This window comes from Lontra canadensis, unplaced genomic scaffold (genome assembly GCF_010015895.1).
Source record: "Lontra canadensis isolate GAN:19392208 unplaced genomic scaffold, GSC_riverotter_1.0 scaffold135, whole genome shotgun sequence".
Lineage (NCBI taxonomy): Eukaryota > Metazoa > Chordata > Mammalia > Carnivora > Mustelidae > Lontra > Lontra canadensis.
This window is the reverse complement of record NW_022631129.1, coordinates 2,109,530-2,130,145: the sequence shown is the minus strand read 5'-3', so window position 1 is coordinate 2,130,145 and position 20,616 is coordinate 2,109,530. Positions and strand designations below refer to the sequence as shown.

The 20,616-nt window shown below is 38.2% G+C and overlaps 1 protein-coding gene across 3 annotated transcripts in view; it reads left to right on the top strand.

Moving 5' to 3' along the window:
* GABRA5 (gamma-aminobutyric acid type A receptor subunit alpha5) overlaps positions 1-7,699 on the top strand; it is an 85,143-nt gene extending 77,444 nt beyond the window's left edge. For all 3 annotated transcript variants that reach the window (XM_032843104.1, XM_032843105.1, XM_032843106.1), the window contains exons 10-11: positions 926-1,137; positions 6,408-7,699. In XM_032843104.1, the coding sequence (XP_032698995.1) occupies positions 926-1,137; positions 6,408-6,710 (515 nt within the window). In that variant the 3' untranslated portion in view covers positions 6,711-7,699. The remainder of the gene's footprint in view (positions 1-925; positions 1,138-6,407) is intronic.
* Positions 7,700-20,616: the final 12,917 nt, after the last annotated feature.

The following is a 20,616-nucleotide window of genomic DNA, read 5'->3' as shown; positions in this document are numbered from 1 at the left end:
GCTGCGTGGGCTGTAAAGGGTCCTGCAGACCTGGATCTGAATACAGGTTCTCATTTGCCAGCTAGTGAAATGGGGTACATTGCTAAGTATTTTTAAATCTTTAAGCCCGTTGCCTGTGAATTGGGATAATGAGAATGTGGCTTAGATCAGTCTGGCATTGAGTGGATACTAGATAGGTAGCTCATAATCAGCCAGTCCTCAATGTCCCCCTCCAGCAGTCTGGCCTTGCTACATGGTCATTGCAGAGTTTCCACAGAAGCCAAGGCAGACAGCCACAGGCACCTCACACAAGGGCTTCGAGGGGACTTTGTTCCCTCTTGGGTAGAGTGAAGTGCTGAGATCCAGATCCAGATTCAGACACGTTCTTCTCTTGCACTTGGCTCCTCGAAGTTTCCTGGAGGTCTGCAAGTTGGGTTAATCCATGTAGAAGCAAGTCTGTTTCTAGTTTGCCTTGAGCCCAATACTCACAGGGTGTATAGCACATTTTATTGAAACTCTTCACTAGATGCCATGTGAATGTCATTGCCTTTTATCTATTGGGTATTGCCCCTTTGCCGCAGAGGAATATGACCTATTTAACACATCATTGTTGAACATGAGCTATCTGCTGGGCTTGGTTCGGGATAATGGGAACACAATGTATGTATATATATACCAGACCCAGGCCCTACCTTCCTCAGTTTATATTCTAGAGGAAGGAACCAATTAATAAGATAAATCAAATAAGCAATATTATAAATGCTATGAGTTTGTTAAATGTTAGGAAATCAGGAGAGAGAGGCAGGTTCCCTCTGGGGATAAAAGTAACCAGTTCCTTTCCTGTATTCATCTGTCACAGTTAAGGGTATTACACTGGGGTCTGGGTGCCGATATTGATTCTTGTTTCCATTCTTCTTGCCTTACCCCCCGTCACTAACAACCACAGGGGTGACCACAGTGCTGACCATGACAACTCTCAGCATCAGTGCTCGGAACTCTCTGCCCAAAGTGGCTTACGCAACAGCCATGGACTGGTTCATAGCTGTGTGCTACGCTTTTGTGTTCTCTGCGCTGATCGAGTTTGCTACCGTCAACTATTTCACAAAGAGAGGCTGGGCCTGGGATGGCAAAAAGGCCTCAGAAGCCGCCAAGGTCAAGGTAAATTTTCGCCCTTCATTTTCCTTTTTTCCAGAGAAAATAGCAAATATAAGACAGGTGTTTCTCCTCCCTGTCTCCCATCCCTCCAGTGAAAAAATGACCTCTTGCTTTATGTTTGAGGTCCCTATCAAGTCTTATTGCAACAGGTCCTGTTTCAACTTTGTTTTGAATCATCGGCTTCGATCAAGCAAGAGGTCTCATGCCATGTGAATGGCTTGGGCTTGCGTAGATTTTATTGTGTAGATACTATTTTCGCTAAAGTGTCACCTGTCTGTTCAGTCATTACTTGTCCAGTTTTGAATTATACATCTTCTGTTCACTCTTTTGTCGCTTCAAAGCAGTAGATCATCTGCAGGGTGGCTTTAAGGACATGAGGAGAGCATGCGACCTACTAGAAGCCTCAAAAGACACTCTGTTCCACTGAGGAGATGATCCGGTTCACTTAAACAATGCACAGTAATTGTGGAAAGCGTTACTCTGTTCAAAGCAATTCAATATCGGGTATTTAGAAGGTGATCGGTGCCTAAATCTAAGGAATTGTTGAAGAAAACAGGTCACACAGAATTCCAAGCTGCTGAACCATGTCCTTGGTGAGATGAGAATAACATATATGGAACAGAAAATAAAACAGCACATGATAAACTGTTAATTATACCATGCATTAAACAAATAGGCAAAGCTTTTCCCCTGAGACAAGAGCAGGCCAAAGTTAACAGAGTAGACCTGAAGTAAAAATCTGTCCTTGAAAATCAAAGATCTGTCCATGAGAACTCCGCATGAAGGGAGTCCTGGAAGGTATTATAGAAGACTAGAATTGTATGGCCTGACCTCCCAACCAGGGCCACAAACCAGGAAGGGCAACCCAAGATACTTTCTACTGAGAACATACAGCTGTGTCTCACTGATGGCCTCATACTTGCTTTTTGCATTTAACATAGCTATTTCCTTCCTCCTCCTTACGAGTCCCCTCCTATGCCAGAGTTTCAGTCTGGGAAAGCCATTTCCAAGTCCAGCTTTCCTGTCTGGCCATGTTGGATCCATGCTGGGCCCTCTCAGGGGAGAAGGGACAGCAGGGAGGGCCCTGACAAGCAGTAACCCCAGGAGCGGCTGTTTTGGGGGTTGGAGACCAAGTGAGGGAGTAAGAGTGAGATGACCACAATGGGTGATTGATGGTGACCTGGGAAAACATTTGTAGAGGCAGACTAGGGATTCTTGACCAAAGCATCAGACTTGATGATGAAGATAAAAGTAGCCATGGAGGAGGTTTGCAGGGGGAACACATGAATGGAATTGGGAGAGAGGGCTTCCCAACACCCAGCACTATGTTGCCAGAAGTTAAATGATTGCTAAGGGCTCGGTCTTGGTGGCTATGTGACAGTGGACTGGAGATAGCCAAGTCTGAGTAGGAAATCAGGTGAGAGTCTATTACAGGAATTGAGGCCTCAGGCTCATATCTTTGAGTTTAAGAGATAGGGATGAGTGGAGAGCCCCAAAGTCTCATATAGGCTCACCATCCTTGTTAGCCACCACTTTCACACTTGGCTCCACTGTTGTTACTACTTGCCATAGATCCAGATCTGAAGGGAGAGGGAGAGATGATGTTAACATAGATTGCCTAGTCCTAGATTAGCACTGATCTTTTAGAATAAGCAGCACACTTCAGTGTCTTGTGCAATTTCAAGACTACATGTTGTTCTCCAGAAGGCTGTGGTGCTGGGGGTCCTACCATTTAGGACTGAAAGGGGTTGTGCAGCTGAAGCATCAGGGCATCTGAAGGCATTCAGGCAGGGAAGTCACACATGATTTAGTAGTTAGTGCACATGAATTAGTAAACATAGTATTAGCCTATTCGCATAAACTGACTTTTACTTAGAAGTAGATAGCTTGAAAAATAATCTAGCTTCATCATTGTCACATGTTGGGATCTCCAGAGGCAAACGTCAGCTAAGGGTTTGGGGTGAAACGTAGTTTTTAAGGGTGAACAGCAGTGAAAGAACAGACCTTATTTAGAGCAACATTCAGTAGAGGAAGAAGTTGAAGTCCACCCTGAAGGAGTTGGAGTTGAAGGATGTCTCCCAGCCACTCTGCCCACAGTTGGGCAGCAAGTCATCCTGAAAAGGGAACTGGGGAACATCTCTGGGAACGCTACAGCCATTGTGACTCTGCTGTGACTCTGCTGAATCCTGGGCTGCTGCTCATCTCCCCAAGTAAAACATGCATTACCAGGACATGTCTTCTGTCCATTTTTTGACTAAAGATTAGTGTCTTCTAAAATGTCTGTTCTTTTCTTGGCCCCACCAAGAAATGGGAGCCATTGAAGGTAGTAAATTCATAGTTGTTTCTTCTTGCAGACCAGTGTGGGTGCACACATGATCATTGGTATATGGAAGAGCTGTAGTATTTCTGAAGAGTGGCCCAGAGGGTCCCTACTCTGGCCCAGGACTTTGTAGCCTACCTCACCATGTCCCCATGTGGTCACCATGCTCTTTGTATCTGGTTCCACATTTATTCTACCTCCCTTTTCACTTGCTTCCATTTTCTCCTTGTTCCATGTGTTTCCTTTCTACTTGTTATCTTTTCCATAGTTTTAATGGTTGATATATTTCTTTTAATTTACTCTCCTATGTTTTCACAATTAAATTTTACTTAATGGTGCTATATTAATGGAACAGAAATTTTGCAATGTTTTATTATGTACATTTGCAAACTGACAGCAATGTTTAAAGAATCTTACAATGAAAATCTATTATGAACATTTTACTATGCATGTGTCACTACTGTCTCTTTGTCCATCATCTATCTATCCATGCATTCACTCATCTTCGATCCATCTTGCATTTTTATCCATTTCAAAGTAAATTTTAAAGGACAATACATTTCCCAGTAAATATATTTATATACATGTAAATTTATGTATGTCATTAACTAGAGTTCAGTATTTATTTACAGTTTTATTCTTTCAAAGAAAAATTTGCATAGTGTATAATTCACAGATATTAAGGATACATTTGCTGCATTTTGATGAACATGTTCACCTGTGTAATGAAAATCCCTTTCAAGATAGAGAACTTCACTAGTACTCCAGAAAGTTCACCATGCCACTTCCCAATCAACAGACGCCTTTCCAGTTTCCACCTCAACAAAGACAACTACCATTCTGATTTTTTTTACCATGAATTATTTTGCCTGTTGTAGAATTTCTTTTTATTTCCCATTTTATTTTATTTCTTTTCAGTGTTCCAGCATTCATTGTTTATGCACCACACCTAGTGCTCCATGCAATACTTGCCTTCCATAATACCCACCACCAAGCTCACCCAACCCCCCACCCTCTCCCCTCCAAAACCCTCAGTTTGTTTCTCAGAGTCCACAGTCTCTCATGGTTTGTGTCCCCTTCCAATTTCCCCATCTCTCTTCTCCTCTCCATCTCCCAATGTCCTCCATGTTATTCCTTATGCTCCGCAAGTAAGTGAAACCATATGATAATTGACTCTCTCTGCTTGACTTATTTCACTCAGCATAATCTCTTCCAGTCCCATCCATGTTGATAAAAAAGTTGGGTATTCATCCTTTCTGATGGAGGTATAATACTCCATCGTATATAAGTATATGGATCATACCTTCTTTATCCATTCGTCCATTGAAGGGCATCTTGGTTCTTTCCACAGTTTGGCAACTATGGCCATTGCTGCTATGAACATTGGGGTACAGATGGCCCTTCTTTTCACTACATCAGTATCTTTGGTGTAAATACCCAGTAGTGCAATTGCAGGGTTATAAGGTAGCTCTATTTTCAATTTCTTAAGGAATCTCCACACTGTTTTCCAAAGTGGCTACACCAACTTGCATTCCCACCAACAGTGTTAGAGGGTTCCTCTTTCTCCACATCCTCTCCAACACACGTTATTTACTGTCTCGTTAATTTTGGCCATTCTAACTAGTGTAAGGCCATTCTAACTGGCCATTCTAACTGGTGTTATCTCAATGTGGTTTTGATTTGAATCTTCCTGATGCCCAATGATGATGAACATTTTTTCATGTGTCTGTTAGCCATTTGTATGTCTTCTTTGGAGAAGTATCTGTTCATGTCCATTTTTTGATGTGATTATCTGTTTTGTTTGTGTTGAGTTTCAGGAGTTCTTTATAGATCTTGGATATCAGCCCATTGTCTGTAGTGTCATTTGCTAATATCTTCTCCCTTTCTGTGGGTTGCCTCTTTGTTTTTTTGACTGTTTCCTTTGCTGTGCAGAAGCTTTTGATCTCGATAAAGTCCCAAAAGTTCATTTTTGCTTTTGTTTCCTTTGCCTATGGAGACATATGTTGAAAGAAGTTGCTGTGGCCAATGTTGAAGAGGTTACTGCCTATGTTCTCCTCTAGGATCTTGATAGTTCCTGCCTCATGTTGAGGTCTTTTATCCATTTCAAGTTTATCTTTGTGTGTGGTGTAAGAGAATGGTCAAGGTTCATTCTACTCATAGCTGACCAGTTTTCCCAGCACCATTTATTGAAGAGACTGTCTTTTATTCCAATGTATATTTTTTCCTGCTTTGTCGAAGATTATTTGACCATAGAGTTGTGGGTCCATACCTGGTCTCTCTATTCTGTTCCACTGGTCTATTTGTCTGTTTTTGTGCCAGTACCATTCTGTCTTGGTGATCACAGCTTTGTAGAAAAGCTTGAAATCAGGCAACGTGATGCTCTCAGTTTTGTTTTTCTTTTTCAACATTTCCTTGCCAATTTGGGGTCTTTTCTGGTTCCATACAAATTTTAGGATTGTTTGTTCCAGCTCTTTGAAAAATGCTGGTGGAATTTTGATCAGGATGGCATTGAAGGTATAGATTGCTCTAGGCAATATAGACATTTTAACAATGTTTATTCTTCTGATCCTTGAGCACAGAATGGTTTTCCATCTTTTTGTGTCTTCTTCAGTATCTTTAATGAGTCTTCTGTAGTTCCTCGAGTACAGATCCTTTACCTTTTTGGTTAGGTTTATTCCCACGTATCTTATGGTTGTTGGTGCTATAGTAAATGGAATCAGTTCTCTAATTTCTCTTTCTATATTTTCATTGTTAGTGTATAAGAAAGCAACTGATTTCTATTATAGAATTCTTTAGTCAAGCCTGGCCACATGGGGTTGTAGGCTTAGAAGTCTGTGGAGAACTGCCTTTCTCAGAGCTAAGTTGGTATTTCTCTCTCTCTCTCTCTTTTGAGAGATAAACTCTTCAGTTTCCTTCAAATGTCATGCCCTTACAATCTTATTATATTTTCCAGAAAAAGGAGCGGGAACTCATATTAAATAAGTCAACAAATGCTTATACCACTGGGAAGATGACCCACCCCCCCAACATCCCAAAGGAACAGACCCCAGCAGGGACCTCAAATGCATCTTCAGCCTCAGTAAAGCCTTCTGAAGAGAAGACTTCTGAAAACAAAAAGACTTACAACAGCATCAGCAAGATTGACAAAATGTCCCGAATTGTATTCCCAGTTTTGTTTGGCACTTTCAACTTAGTTTACTGGGCAACATATTTGAATAGGGAACCAGTGATTAAAGGGGCTGCCTCTCCAAAATAACCCACCATACTCCCAAACTCCAAGAGAGCCATACTTCCAGCAGAATGGTACCAAGGAGAGGTTGAGCTCAGAGGGAATTTCCATATTCGGGCACTATCTTTCAGGAAATTTTTGCATGTTTAATAATATGTACAAATAATATTGCCTTGATGTTTCTATATATAATGTCAGATGTTTCAAAGATGTCACATTGATAAATAAAGCAAACAACTTTCTAGGAAAACAGGAGACAATGGCTCTGACACTCAGATACTCAGTATCTTACACTGATAGTTTACAAACAAGATAAGTATATTTTTAACTGTTCCAAGTGTTACCTAACAATGTTTTTTATACTTCAGATGTCATTTCATACAAATTTTCCCAGCAAATAAATATTTTAGGAAATGCTCCATGATTATTACTTGACCAACTCTCTTGCAAGAAACAAAGATCACAAAGAGCACATTTTTCATTAAAAAGGAAACTGTGGGCATTTATGTACAAAACTAATTGCCTTTGATAATTCTTACTGTTCTGAAATTAGAAAGTACTGCATGATCTTACATTAAGAAATAGATTAGGCAAATATTTATGCAAAGAAATTTAATAACAGAAATATATGGTATGTTAGACTAACAGATAAATTATTTCCCCAAGGAAAAATTTAACTGCTTTAAAAATCTTTTTTTTTTTTTTTTTTTTTGAAAAGAAACATTTCTCTCACCCCACCCACCTCCCTATCCAACTGAATACTGATCAGAGAAAGAAAAGGAAGTGTTAAAACAAAAAGTGATGTGATGACAGTCTTGGCATTTGGCCCATGCATTCACTGGCTGAAACATTGACCACCTCTCTCTGCAGCCAGCGTGTAGTGCTTCAGTGGTGAGAAATTGTAATTGAGTTATTTTCCATTTTATTTCCTTGTACTTATTTCATGATTGACTTACTGCTCTGTAGCTTTTGTATATGAACCTTAAATGTTCATTAAAAAATAAAAAATGAACCAATCTTGTGGATAAATGTCATTTTTTGAAAAAAGAAATCCTTATTTCGGTGGGCTCATTTCCTAAAGATGCCATAGAGAAAACCAATCATGAAACTGCTTTGAAAAAAAAAACAAAAACAAAAAAACCTATTGGTTGTTCATGCCTGTTTCAATTTATTCTCTGGAGTAGGGTAGTAAAAAGAAAGCAATTTCAAAAAGGGTAAATGAGTAAGACCAGAAGTTCATTGCCATGACATACGTCACATGCATCCTACCTGAGGGTGTTGCACAGTGGGTTCTTTCCATGGGCAAAGTAACTGCTCAGTCCTTGCTCCTACCATTTGATCTTCGTGAACAGTGATGCAAAGTACTGCATTTGGACAATCTACTTTCTGTTGAAGGAAGTATCTGGGAATGACAGGTATAAAATAAACACTTCCTGCCTCCTCTGTGACTCAGTTGGAATTATAAAAGGGGAATTATGATGGTTAGCAAACAGTATCAAAATTAGGCCTGCCTAAATGGACTACATATAATGGTACACAATTCTTTAATACCAGTTTACTTCACTGTGTTTGGTAGACACAGCCATAGCCATGGCTGTGGACACACCCATAGGCAGATATTCAGCAACGTCTTTCATCCTGAATAACCATGTAAATGCCCCCAACATCCTTTCATTGAGGACTCCAAGTATTTATCCTGGAAAGGCTTTTCATGGGGTTTAGTTATCGTATTTGAGTAGTATGAGAGATCATTTTGTTCTTTAAAAAGATGCATGCCCATTTTTCACTATCTCTGCCTGGTTTCAGGATATCACACATAGAAAGGTAAAGGTCAACAAAAAGGTGCTCCTAAATCTTCAAGCAAGAAGCATTTCTTGGTTATACATGGTACTATATTTGTAGAATTAATATGTGTGTTTTTCCTATGTCACAACACAAAATCTGCCATAACAAAAGGCAAACCCAGCTCAGTATGAAGCTTCTGTTTTATCAATTGTTTAGTTATAGTCTGCCTATACAGTCCTCACAGTTTTGCATTGTATTGTAGTTTGGAGAAAAATATACTCTAATTTAGTTCTAGATGGCTATACATACAGACACCTTAAAGGTCTAATGGAAAATTATGTCTTCCACATCAAGTTGCAATAATTTTCTTGACAGTTCTAGCCTCTGTTACAGAGAATCCTAGGAGCTGTGCTGGGTGAATTCCAGTTTGAAGATATGCCTATTGCATTTACATGCTGCTCAGTCTGAAAAAGGATTAATATTTAGTGAAAAAGATCACATTAGTTTTCTGCTCTCTGATTTTGTATGGTAGATATTTCAGTTTGTTATTTTTAATGAGGACGTAATAAAGAATCACCTTGGGAAGAATGATAACAAGGCAAGAAATAAAATTTTTTTGGAAATAATTATAAATTACAGTGTCCTACTTTTAGAATGAGGGTATGTATTTCAATGTATTTTTTTTACATTACCATAAATAGAATATTATAATAAGTGAGAAATCAGTATTACTTTTGTATTTCTCAAGAATCTATGGATCTATCTAGGGCAGACTTTGGCTAAAGATGGCCTAAATGCTTGTATAAATAATTGGGTTCAAATGCTTCTAGAGTAACCATCAAAGTTTAAGTGGTAGAGCAAACACTATCCTACCTCACTGAAGGTTAACAAAGAGGTTATAAATCTTTTTTTTTTCATTTTATTTTATTTATTTTCAGTGTTCCAGCATTCATTGTTTATGCACCATACCCAGTGCTCCATGCAATACATGCCCTCCATGATACCCACCGCCGGGCTTACCCAACCCCCAACCCACTCCCCTCCAAATCCCTCGGTTTGTTTCTCAGTGTTCACAATCTCTCATGGTTTGTCTCCCCCTCCAATTTCCCCCAACTCACTTTTCCCCATCTCCCCATGTCCTCCGTGTTATTCCTTATGCTCCACAAATAAGAAAAAACATATGACAATTGACTCTCTCTGCTTATTTCACTCAGCATAATCTCCTCCAGTCCCATCCAATTTGATATAAAAGTTGGGTATTCATCCTTTCCAATGGAGGCATAATACTCTATTGTATATACGGACCATATCTTCCTTATCCATTCGTCTGTTGAAGGTCATCTTGGCTCTTTCCACAGTTTGGCAACTGTGGCCATTGCTGCTACAAACATTGGGGTACAGGTGGCCCTTTTTTTCACTACATCAGTATCTTTGGGATAAATACCCAGTAGTGCAATTGCAGGGTCATGGGGAAGCTCTATTTTCAATTTCTTAAGGAATCTCCACACTGTTTTCCAAAGTGGCTGCACCAACTTGCATTCCCACCAACAGTGTAAGAGGGTTTACCCTTTCTACACATCCTCTCCAACACATGTTTATTCTATTTGTATGTGAATGCCTTAGAAATAGTGTTTAATGTCTCCTATGGAACAAGCTATTGGAAGTAGGCATAGTAAATGAGAAATCTGTTTTACAAATAAACATTGAAACCCAAAGAGGTTAATCAATTAACTCAAATCATGTCTTATGTTAGAAGAAAATGCAGGCCTAGATTTTAGTTCTCCTAGTTCCTAACTCCGAGTTCACAAAACCATGTGATTGCTTCCAGGTGGAAGTTGATTTAGATAAAAAATGTAACCTAAAATGAAAAATCTTGCTTTGTGATCTGGTTGAATGATTATCTATTAAGAACACAGTAGAGGATATTTTTGGTTTATATTTATTTTTGTTTTTGTCACTGAAAGAGCGACCTTTTTTTTTTTGCATGTCAGTACTATATTTTATTTATTACACATTCATATGTAATAAAATTATAAAAAGATACAGGAGGATCTTTTTGATAATTGATGTGTAATAGTGCATACATGGGAGGTAGAAGGTGAGGAACGGAATGGGATAGAATTTACAGGTTTTAACTGCATCTGTAACATTAATTTTTTAAAAGTTGAGGGGTACCTGGTTGGCTTAGTTGGTTAAGTGTCAGACTCTTGATTTCAGCTAGGGTCTGATCTCAGGGTCATGGGATTGAGCCCTCAGGCTCTGTGCTTAGCAGGGAGTCTTCTCAGGATTCTGTCTCTCTTTCTATCTCTTTCTCTCTCCCTCTGCCCTCTCCCCTGCTCATGCTCTCTCTCTCTCTTTTTTAAATTTAAATTCATTAATTAACATGTAATGTATTACTGGTTTCAGAAGTACTGGTCTGTGATTCATCAGTCTTATATAATATCTAGTGTTCATTACAACGCATACTCTCCCCAATGTCCATCACTCAGTTACCCTATTCCTCTACCCCACCCCCCTAGCAACCCTCATTGTACTTCGTATGATTAAGAGTCTCTTATTGTTTGTCTCCCCCTCTGATTTCATCTTATTTTTTCCTCTCTTCCCCTATGATTCTCTATTTTATCTTTCTCTGATTGACTTATTTCACTTAGCATAATACCCTCTAATTCCATCCACTTCGTTGCAAATGGCAAGATTTCACTTTGATGGTATTCCATTTTGTATATATACCACATCCTTATCCATTCATCTTTCAATGGACATCTGGGCTTGTTCCACAGTTTGACAATTATGAACATTGCTACTATAAACATTGGGGGTTCAGGTGCCCCTTTGGATCACTAGAATTGTATCTTTGAAGTAAATACCAGTAGCTGAAAGCATGACCTTTAAGTCTATACCTTTTTTATGTAAAAATTCTGTGCTTCCATGATCTTAGAAACTCCTTTTGATGGAATGGACCTGTCAGTGCAGCACTCTCTATCTCACCTCCCCCCATCTAAAAGACAAAGAAACAGCAAGTGAGGGAATTGGTAGAGAGAAGTGATAAGGAAGGAGGAAGCAGGGAGCAAATGGGTGGAGGGAGGAAGGGAGGGGAAGGAGAAGCCCTGATTGACTGGAGCAAAGTATCTTGATGTGATTGCTCCTTCCAGAGTACTGATCCAAATGATTATGGTTACTGCATTGGGCAGGGTCTACCTCAAGGAGAAAGCATAACTACGATGACTTCAAGTCTTCAATCAACATTAGTTTCCATTGTAAGAACTGGTTTCAAATCAAAAAGAACCATTTTTAGAAAATTGGAAATGCCTTAGTTCTCTGAGTGAAAACAGTGTTTTAAATACTTAAAAATTAGTCTTGGGACCCCTGGGTGGCTCAGAAGTTTAAAGCCTCTGCCTTCGGCTCAGGTCATGATCCCAGGGTTCTGAGATCGAGCCCAACATTGGGCTCTCTCCTTGGCGGGGAGCCTGCTTCCTCCTCTCTCTCTCTGCCTGCCTCTCTGCCTACTTGTGATCTCTCTCTGTCGAAAAAATAAAATATTAAAAAAAATTAGCCTTGCCTACTTGTGATCTCTGTCAAATAAATAAATAAATCTTTAAAAAAATTAGTCTTAATGTCTTTTTTTACAATATTAGTCCATCTGGGATAATCAATGAGCAAACATGTTGAGAATTTGAATATGAATAACTCTGATCATTGCAATTACTTGCCAGGTATGCAGTGATATAAGGTAATGCTTTTGAAGTGTGCAAAAGTTCATTTCATCAAAGGTTCACGTGATTATGTTTGTCACTGTTATTTTCAATAGAATTTCTCAATCCCAAACTCAGATGCCCTGTATCTTCTCTTGAAATGATAATGGGTTCTTTATGGAAAACTGTGATTCAAAAATATTTACTGCTTAGAATTTCCCTAATATAAAAGTCTGAAGAAATGAATTTTTTAGCTTTTCTGAGTTCAAATTGAAAGACAAACAAAACCAAAGATGAGATACTCTATTTTATAATGTATAATCTTAGCAAATTTTGAAATGAGCTGTAATTGACACAATACTAATTCAAGTCCAATTTATTCTATATCCTTCATGTTGCTACCGCTGCCTCTCTAGCAGCCAACACTATTCCAGAGCACTGGCAGATGCTCAGTGAATGTGAACTGCTAGAGGGAGTGAATACTGGAAAGTGGATGGACTGGATGTCATGAAACCTCTTTGAGTAAGGGTGGTTGTATCCCACTCAAGGAAAATATTTTCTTTAGAATGTATAAAATAAAATTCTCAGGGTTTTTATGAACTTATCCATATTTTCACATAACAACACTACTGGAAGCACAACCCCACATGGCAACAACTGGCTTGGTCTGGCTAACCCTTTAGGTAGAGTGCCTATAAAATTTATTATCTAGGGGTGAGCAGGTGGTAGAGTGAGCATCTCAGTAAATTATCTCCTATCAAAAAATGACAACACTGGCAAGATTATCAAAAACAATCATTTCACAACTCTGGAAATTTAACCAAAGGCATACAACAAATTAAAAGTACTTATTGAAGAAAAATTACTGAACCTAATTTGAAACAGAGAAGTCTATGCATTTTAATTTAGGGTTAATTCCCATCTTCCTATCAACTCATTAGAATGATAATGTGAAGACCAGAGCCTTGCTGCCACCAGAGGGAGCTAATGTGATTTGGAACATCACCAAAAAAACCCCTGTCCCTAGGGCTTTGTCACTATTTGACCTGACTTGGAGCTTCATGGGAAAATTTTATTCCCAGGGTGTAGTTGATAACAGTAGAAACCAGTAGTAGTTGGCTACTTTATGAACCATGGCTTCATAAAGCTGTGATATTAGCTGGGCAAGAAGGAGCCCAGAAAAAAATTTAAAAGGAAGATCTATTTACATAATTACACATCCATGGTGTGCTAGGAATACCTCTGACATATTCCTGGGGGATCTGGAATGCTGTTTGCATGTTCAGGGTTTTATGAACAGTAAAGGAATTGCTGAGAGATCTCTGCTGATGCATCAATGACATCTAAGAAGCCATGACTAAAAATTAACTAAGAATTAAAACAAACAGAGACTTCACACTACATGGGATACAAACACTACTGACTTGGTCCTAGGAAGTCACTAAACAAAAGAGAAATCAAATTCCCAATAACAAAAACAGCAACAAAAAGTACAATAACAACAAACAGTGGTGAGATGGGAGGGATTATCAGATTCCAAATGGACTAAAATATACATATAGTATGTTTAGTTTTCAACAACTATTAGGAGGTTTGCAAAGAAACAGGGATGTACAGCCTGTATACAGGAAACAAAATGATCCAAAGAAACTGACCCTGAGGGTGCCTGGATGTTTGACTTAGTAGGTGGACTTTAAATGAGCTTTTATAAATATGTTCAAAGAAAAGGAAATTATAAAGAAAAGTGGAACAACAATATTTCACCAAATAGGTAATAGCAATACAGGGAGAAATCGTTTTTATAAAGAATCAAATAGATTCTGTAGTTCAAAAAATAATAACTGGAATGAAAAATTCACTGGAGGGTCTCAATATCAGATTCTAACAGGCAGAAGAAAGAATTAGCAAACTTGAGGACAGTTTAATAGAGATTAATGTCTGAGGAACAGAAAGAAAAAGAATGAAGAAAATGAACAGAGCTTAAAGTACCTAGGGGACACCATCAAATGGACCAACATGTGCATAATGGGAATTCCAGAAGAGGAAAAAGATAAAGATATTTGAAGAAATAATGATCAAAACTTTCTAAAATTGATTAAAAAACATTAATCTACACATCAAAGAGGTCCAAGCAACTCTAAGTATAGTAAACGTAAAGAGATCTACACCTGAACACATTCTAATCAAGCTGTTGAAGGCCAAAAACATAGGAAGAATCTCAAAAGCAACAGAGAAGAGACTTCTCATGTACAAATGATCCTCCATAAGCTTAACAGCTAACTACTCCTCAGAAACCGTGGAGGCCATAAGGCAGGGTTAAAAGGGCTAAGAAAATATCTCTCTTAGATATTTAGATATGTACTTAGATATGCACTAGAAAATATCTAATACAAAAGAAGGGAAAAACAAGAAACACCGGGACAAAGGATGTAAGAAAACAAATAGCAAAACAGAAGATGCAAATCTAATCATATCAATAATTACATTAAAGGAAATGTATTTAGTACTCTAATCAAAAGTCAGAGATCATCAATTGGATTTTTTTTAAAGACCCAACTATATGCTGTCAACAAGAGATAGGTTTTAGATTCAAAAGCACAAATAGGTTGAAAGCAAAGGATGAAAATGTATAGCATGCATACATACAGTAATCAAAAAAACACTGGAATGATTATACCAATATCAGAAAAAATAACTTTAATACAAAAAATATTACCAGTCAAGGTGAGACATTTATAATGATAAAACAGTCAATTTGTCAGGCATATGTAAAAATTGAAAACAGACATGTACTTAACAACAGAGCCCCAAAATACATGAAGTAAAAAATGACAGAATTGAAAAAAGAAATAGATAGCTCAACAGTAATAGTTGGAAATGTCAATACTCCACTCTCAACAGTTGCTAGAACAACTAGCCAGAACATCAGCAAGGATGCAGAAGACAAAACAGCACTATCCTTAATCTCACAAAACACACTGAGGGTTGCCGGGATGGTGGGGGGGGGGCGCGAGGGGGTTAGGGAGAGAGTGGTGGGATTAATGACATTGAGGAAGGTATGTGCTATGGGAGTTCTGTGAAGTATGTAAACCTGGCAATTCACAGACCTGTACCCCTGGGGCTAATAATACATTATATGCTAATAAAAAATTATAATAAAAAAACCCAGCACTATCAACCAACTTGACTTGACTGATGTCTATAGAACGCTTCACCCAACAACAGCAGAAGATACACATGTTCTTTTCAAGTGCACAGGCACCATTCTCTGCGATAGCACATTTTCCATGCCACAAAACATAAAATCATAAAAGTTTGTTTTCAAAACACAGTGGAATTAAATTAAATATTTATTGTTCAAACCAGGATACTTTTAAAAGGGGCTCAATACTGATAATTATACCATAACTGACATAAATGAAAACTAACAAGCAAATCAAGGCATGATCTCATTCTTCCTTTAGCAGGGAATCAACTATACTGTCCCCCATAGTTCTCTCTCTCTCTCCTTCAGTCATCTCCAGTGTGAAACTTACCTCACTGTAGACTTTTGAGTTTGTAACACATCTTCTAGACCAGTTTGAGTTGGAGTATTTCAGGGTTCACGCACTTTATTTTTAAATGAATTAATCTTAAGTTCAGCATGCCTATTTAAAACAATTTTTCAAAGACAAATTTAGTTTGATTTTTTTAGTTTTAAATTAAATCCACATGACAAAGGTGGGCTATGGGAAATTATAAAAAAAAAAAAAAACAGTTTGGCTTTGTCCCTTTGTTGCATTTGGCTTCAGACTCAGTCTTGGCCTTTGGGATGTTTAGCATTTTAGAATGGTTGATTTCTACTTATTGTATCTACCTGGAAATTCCATGCTTTACTAGAAATGTATACCAATCTTAACCTCAAACATCCTAAAACCTTGATATGGTAAATAAGAGATGGGAAAAGGGATATTTTCCACTTCTTTCACCTATTATTTCGCTTACAGTGGTGAGCTAATGGAGTCTGATTATATGGAGGAGATTTTGTTAGTAGTCATATTCTGACCTACATGTCTGAGCATAAAAGGGGCAGACAAAGTGTAAATATTTGGTCAAAACCACTATTCTTCTCAATTCCTGACCATTGTATGTGACAGAAAGCAGTTTGAATATTTTTGTGATCCTTTTATTTTTATTTTTTTAAGATTTTATTTATTCATTTGACAAAGAGAGAAAGAGATCACAAGTAGGCCGGCCAGGGGAGGGGGAAGCAGGCCCCCTGCTGAGCAGAGAGCCTGATGTGGAGCTTGATCCCAGGACCCTGAGATCATGAGCTGAGCCAAAGACAAAGGCTTAACCCACTGAGCCACCAGGTAACCCAATTTTTATTATTTTTAAAGATTTTATTTATTTGACAGAGAGAGAGCAAGAGAACACACAAGCAGGCAGAATGGCAGGCAGAGGGAGAGAGAGAGAAGCAGGCTCCCTGCCAAGCAAGGAGCCTGATGTGGGACTCAATTCCAGGACCCTGGGATCATGATCTGAGCCAAAGTCAGCCGCTTAACGGACTGAGCCACCCGGGGTTCCTTTTGTGGTCCTTTTAATTTTCTACTAGAACTAACAGTATACCTCCAAATGATTTTTATGATTTTATATTTGTCAATGGTAACAGAGAAACAAATCAGCTGGATATATATAGATATAAATAATATAGATATATAATTACTTACACAATGTAGGGGATGACTAAGCAAATTTAAAGTCTATAGGGCAGACCACCAGGATGGGTGACTGGAGACTTTAATTACATCTGCAAATCCCTTCATAACAGCACCTAGGTTAATGCTTGATTGAATAATTGGTAACAGTAGCCTAACCAAATTCACATATCAAAATGCCACCACAGTCTACCCCTTGTCAGATTAGTACCCTCAAACTGTATCTAATGTCTCCTTAAACTGTATTCATTCAGTCTCCTGATAAAGATAATAACAAAGGGGCACCTGGGTGGCTCAGTGGGTTAAGCCTCTGCTCAGGTCATGATCTTAGGATCCTGGGATCGAGCCCCACATCGGGCTCTCTGCTCAGCAAGGAGCCTGCTTCCTCCTCTCTCTCTGCCTGCCTCTCTGCCTACTTGTGATCTCTCTCTCTCTGTCAAACAAATAAATAAAATATTAAAAAAAAAGATAATAACGAAGTTCTATCTCTGCATAACATGATACAACTAACCTATCCGCAACCAAAAACACACCAACATTTTCCCAAGATGAGTACGCAAAGTCTTTGGAGCTGTTCATTCATTCTGATCTCTCATATCTTAAATAACGAGATAGAAAATTAATTACTATCAACACATTTTCTATTAGATGAAGGCATAATAAAGAGAAAAAAAAACAAAAAAATATTTGTATATCCATACAAAAGTATTCACACCAAAATAAGAAATATTTATAATTATTAGTCCTCATTTCTGAAATCGCCCTCATGGTTTGAGCTGGCATTTACAAATACCTCCTTCCACAAATCATTTCATGTTTGCTTTACTCTCAGCAAGCATTTCACCTGAAGGGGTGAACCAGGTCCATTCCTGAAATGTGTCTGTTATTAACAGTCCTGCCTCTTCTGGGTTGTTGAAGTCTTCCATTGGCTTTAATTGTAGGACATGAGAGAACTAAATGATGCCCTAAGAGGTCTCCTGTATTCCAGACACACTCTTTCCTACCTCTATTAAGTGACAGTAGTCCAGTTTCTCCTTGGTAATCAGGGTCAGTCAATCTACCCAGTGGTGACTCTTTTTTGGCCTATTGATTCAGAAGCACAAGAACCCCAAAATGCCTGGTTGCCAGTCTCATCTTTTAGTTTTCAGTGGAATCACTGTTATGTCCCTAGGTGGAAGCATTCCTGCCTTTGGATCTGAGCTCCCTAGACCAGTAGAGTCCAAGATCAAGGGGATGGGAACCAAAATTTTGCTAGGTATTGCCAATTAACCAGTGTCATAGCTGAGTCTTCAAGGGGTATTTGTCTTAGTTGGTTCTGGCTGCTATAACAAATTACCAGAGACTGGGTAGCTGAAACAACAAACACTTCTTTCCCATAGTTCAGATGATGAGGAGTCCAAGATCAAGGTGCCAGCAGTGTCTGCTGAGAGCCCACTTCACTGGTTTTCAAAAGGTTGTCTTCTCGTTGTGTCTTCTTTATAGAAGAGAGCAGAGAGAAAGAAATCAAGCCTTGTTGATCCCTTCTAAGGATACTAATTCCATCATGAAGTCTCCACTCTTGTGACCTAATAACTTCCCAAAGGCCCTCCTAATATCATCACAGTGGGGTTAATATTTCAACATATGAATTTTAGGTGAATACAAACATTTAGTCTATACTACTATTTCACCATTCTATTAAGAAAGCTGCTGTAGGATAATGAGGAACATAGTAAGACCAATGAATTCCATGAGTGTGGGCCCATTGTCATACTTTATTTGTTGTGAATGAATTTCTTGATCAGAAGCAATGCTGTCTGGAATACCATGGTGGTGGATAAGGAATTCTGTTAAGTCCATGGAAAGTGCTTTTGGCAGAAGCATTATGGGCAGGGAGGGCAACTTTATATCCAGAGTAAGTACCTTTTCCAAAAACAGCAAAACACTCCCCTTTTATAATGGAAGCAGTCCAAAGTAATCAGACTCTACCACCAGGTAACACCATGGGAACTGATCACCATGAGAACCGGTGCCACACTTAAGACAGAGTGTAGCTTTCTGATGCTGGAAGACTGGGCTCTCAGCAGTGGCTGCAGCCATGTTGGACTATTTGAGTGAAAGTCCGTGTTGCTAAGTCTATGCAAAACCTCCATCCTTGTCACCATGGCCTCTCTTCATTAGCCTATTGGTCAATGATATAAGTGGCTGAAAAAAGAGGTTGTCTGGTATCCCAAGCATGGGTCATACTGACTCCTTAATTATTAAAAGTCATCTCTGCTGAGGTCATCTCTTGGTGAGCATTCTCATGGGACATATATGTCTTTCTTCTGTGCACATATGAAAAGTTCTTTCCCTATGCATCTTCCCCAGACAACCTTGTTGCCAATATTCCAACTGTATTCTCTCCAAGTCTCTGGTTGTCCAGACACACTACTGCCACAGTCCATGAAATTGAACAGACTCAAATGCCTGAACATCTTTCCTTCCAGGTAAAATGGTCATGGGCATTTGAGTGTCTTCCCTTTTTTGAATGGGAAATGTGATCAAGATTTCTCTGGAATAAATGTTACATAAGGCTAAAGACTTGGTATACCAGGGGTGGAAGTGAGAATGAGTGGGTATTGTTATAAAAAGACAACATGAGAGATCCCAGTGGTAAGGGAAGTATTCTATATTTTGATTGTATTAATGCCAATACTTTGGCTATAATATTGTGTCATCATGCCACACTTGTTACCTGTGGAAGAAATTTATTAAAGGATACCTGAGGTTTCTTTGTATTGTTTTTTATAAGTTCATATGAATCTGCAATTACATAGATTAAAAAATGTTTAATTAGTTAAAATTTCCATGCTTTTCCAAATTAATAAAAATGCAGAGAAAAAAAAGACAAAATGAATGTTAAATTGATACCTCTTTTCTCCACTGTATATGAGAAACCAGAAGATAATGAGAGTTAAGAGAAAATAACTTCAAATTAAATTCTATACCCAAGACAAATATATTTTTAAAAAGAAAATACAGTGGAGACACATTTAGGTTAATAAAATCAGAGATTTAATGCCAAATGATCCTCACTAAAGGAAATTCTAGGAGATGGAAAAAGATACTAGAAGGAAGTTCTGATAGGAAGAAAGAAATATGAGCAAAAATGTTGTGAATGTGTCACTAAATCTAAACTCGCACTAAAGACACAAAACAATTTAAACATTGCCTAATGTGTGGGAAGAAAATAAAAGATGAAAATAAAGTCCTGGACAATTATAGCATGTGATGTAGCAGGAAGAGGACATCTGATTGGAGTTAAGATAGTCAATGTACTCATATTATTTTTGATGAAGTAAAAAATTTATTACTTTTAATCCTGGTAAGACTCAGGAAACTTTGTTAAAAATAACTGATAGTAAGTACTTCATATGTTTAATTTTGGATCTAAAATGCAAAGGAAGGGAATGAGGGTAGGAGAATAGTATATAAATGTTCAATGCTGTGACAAAGCAAAAGAATAAAACTGAAAAACGAGAGCAGGAAGAACAGAGAAACGTGAGGATAGAACTAATTTCTTAACTGTTGTAGAGGCAAGAGGCAAAAGAGGACATTCAAAACAGCCAAAATAGAGAGTAAACTGTATTCCAAAATGAAATCCAAAAAGAACAAAGAAGACATACCACAGAGAGACAGTTTAGACCTGATACCAAAGTGAGTCTTATTATAAAGGTGAAGATCTTATCTCTTCTGTCAAAAGTAAAATATTTTTAAGTAAGTTCATAGTGTATAACC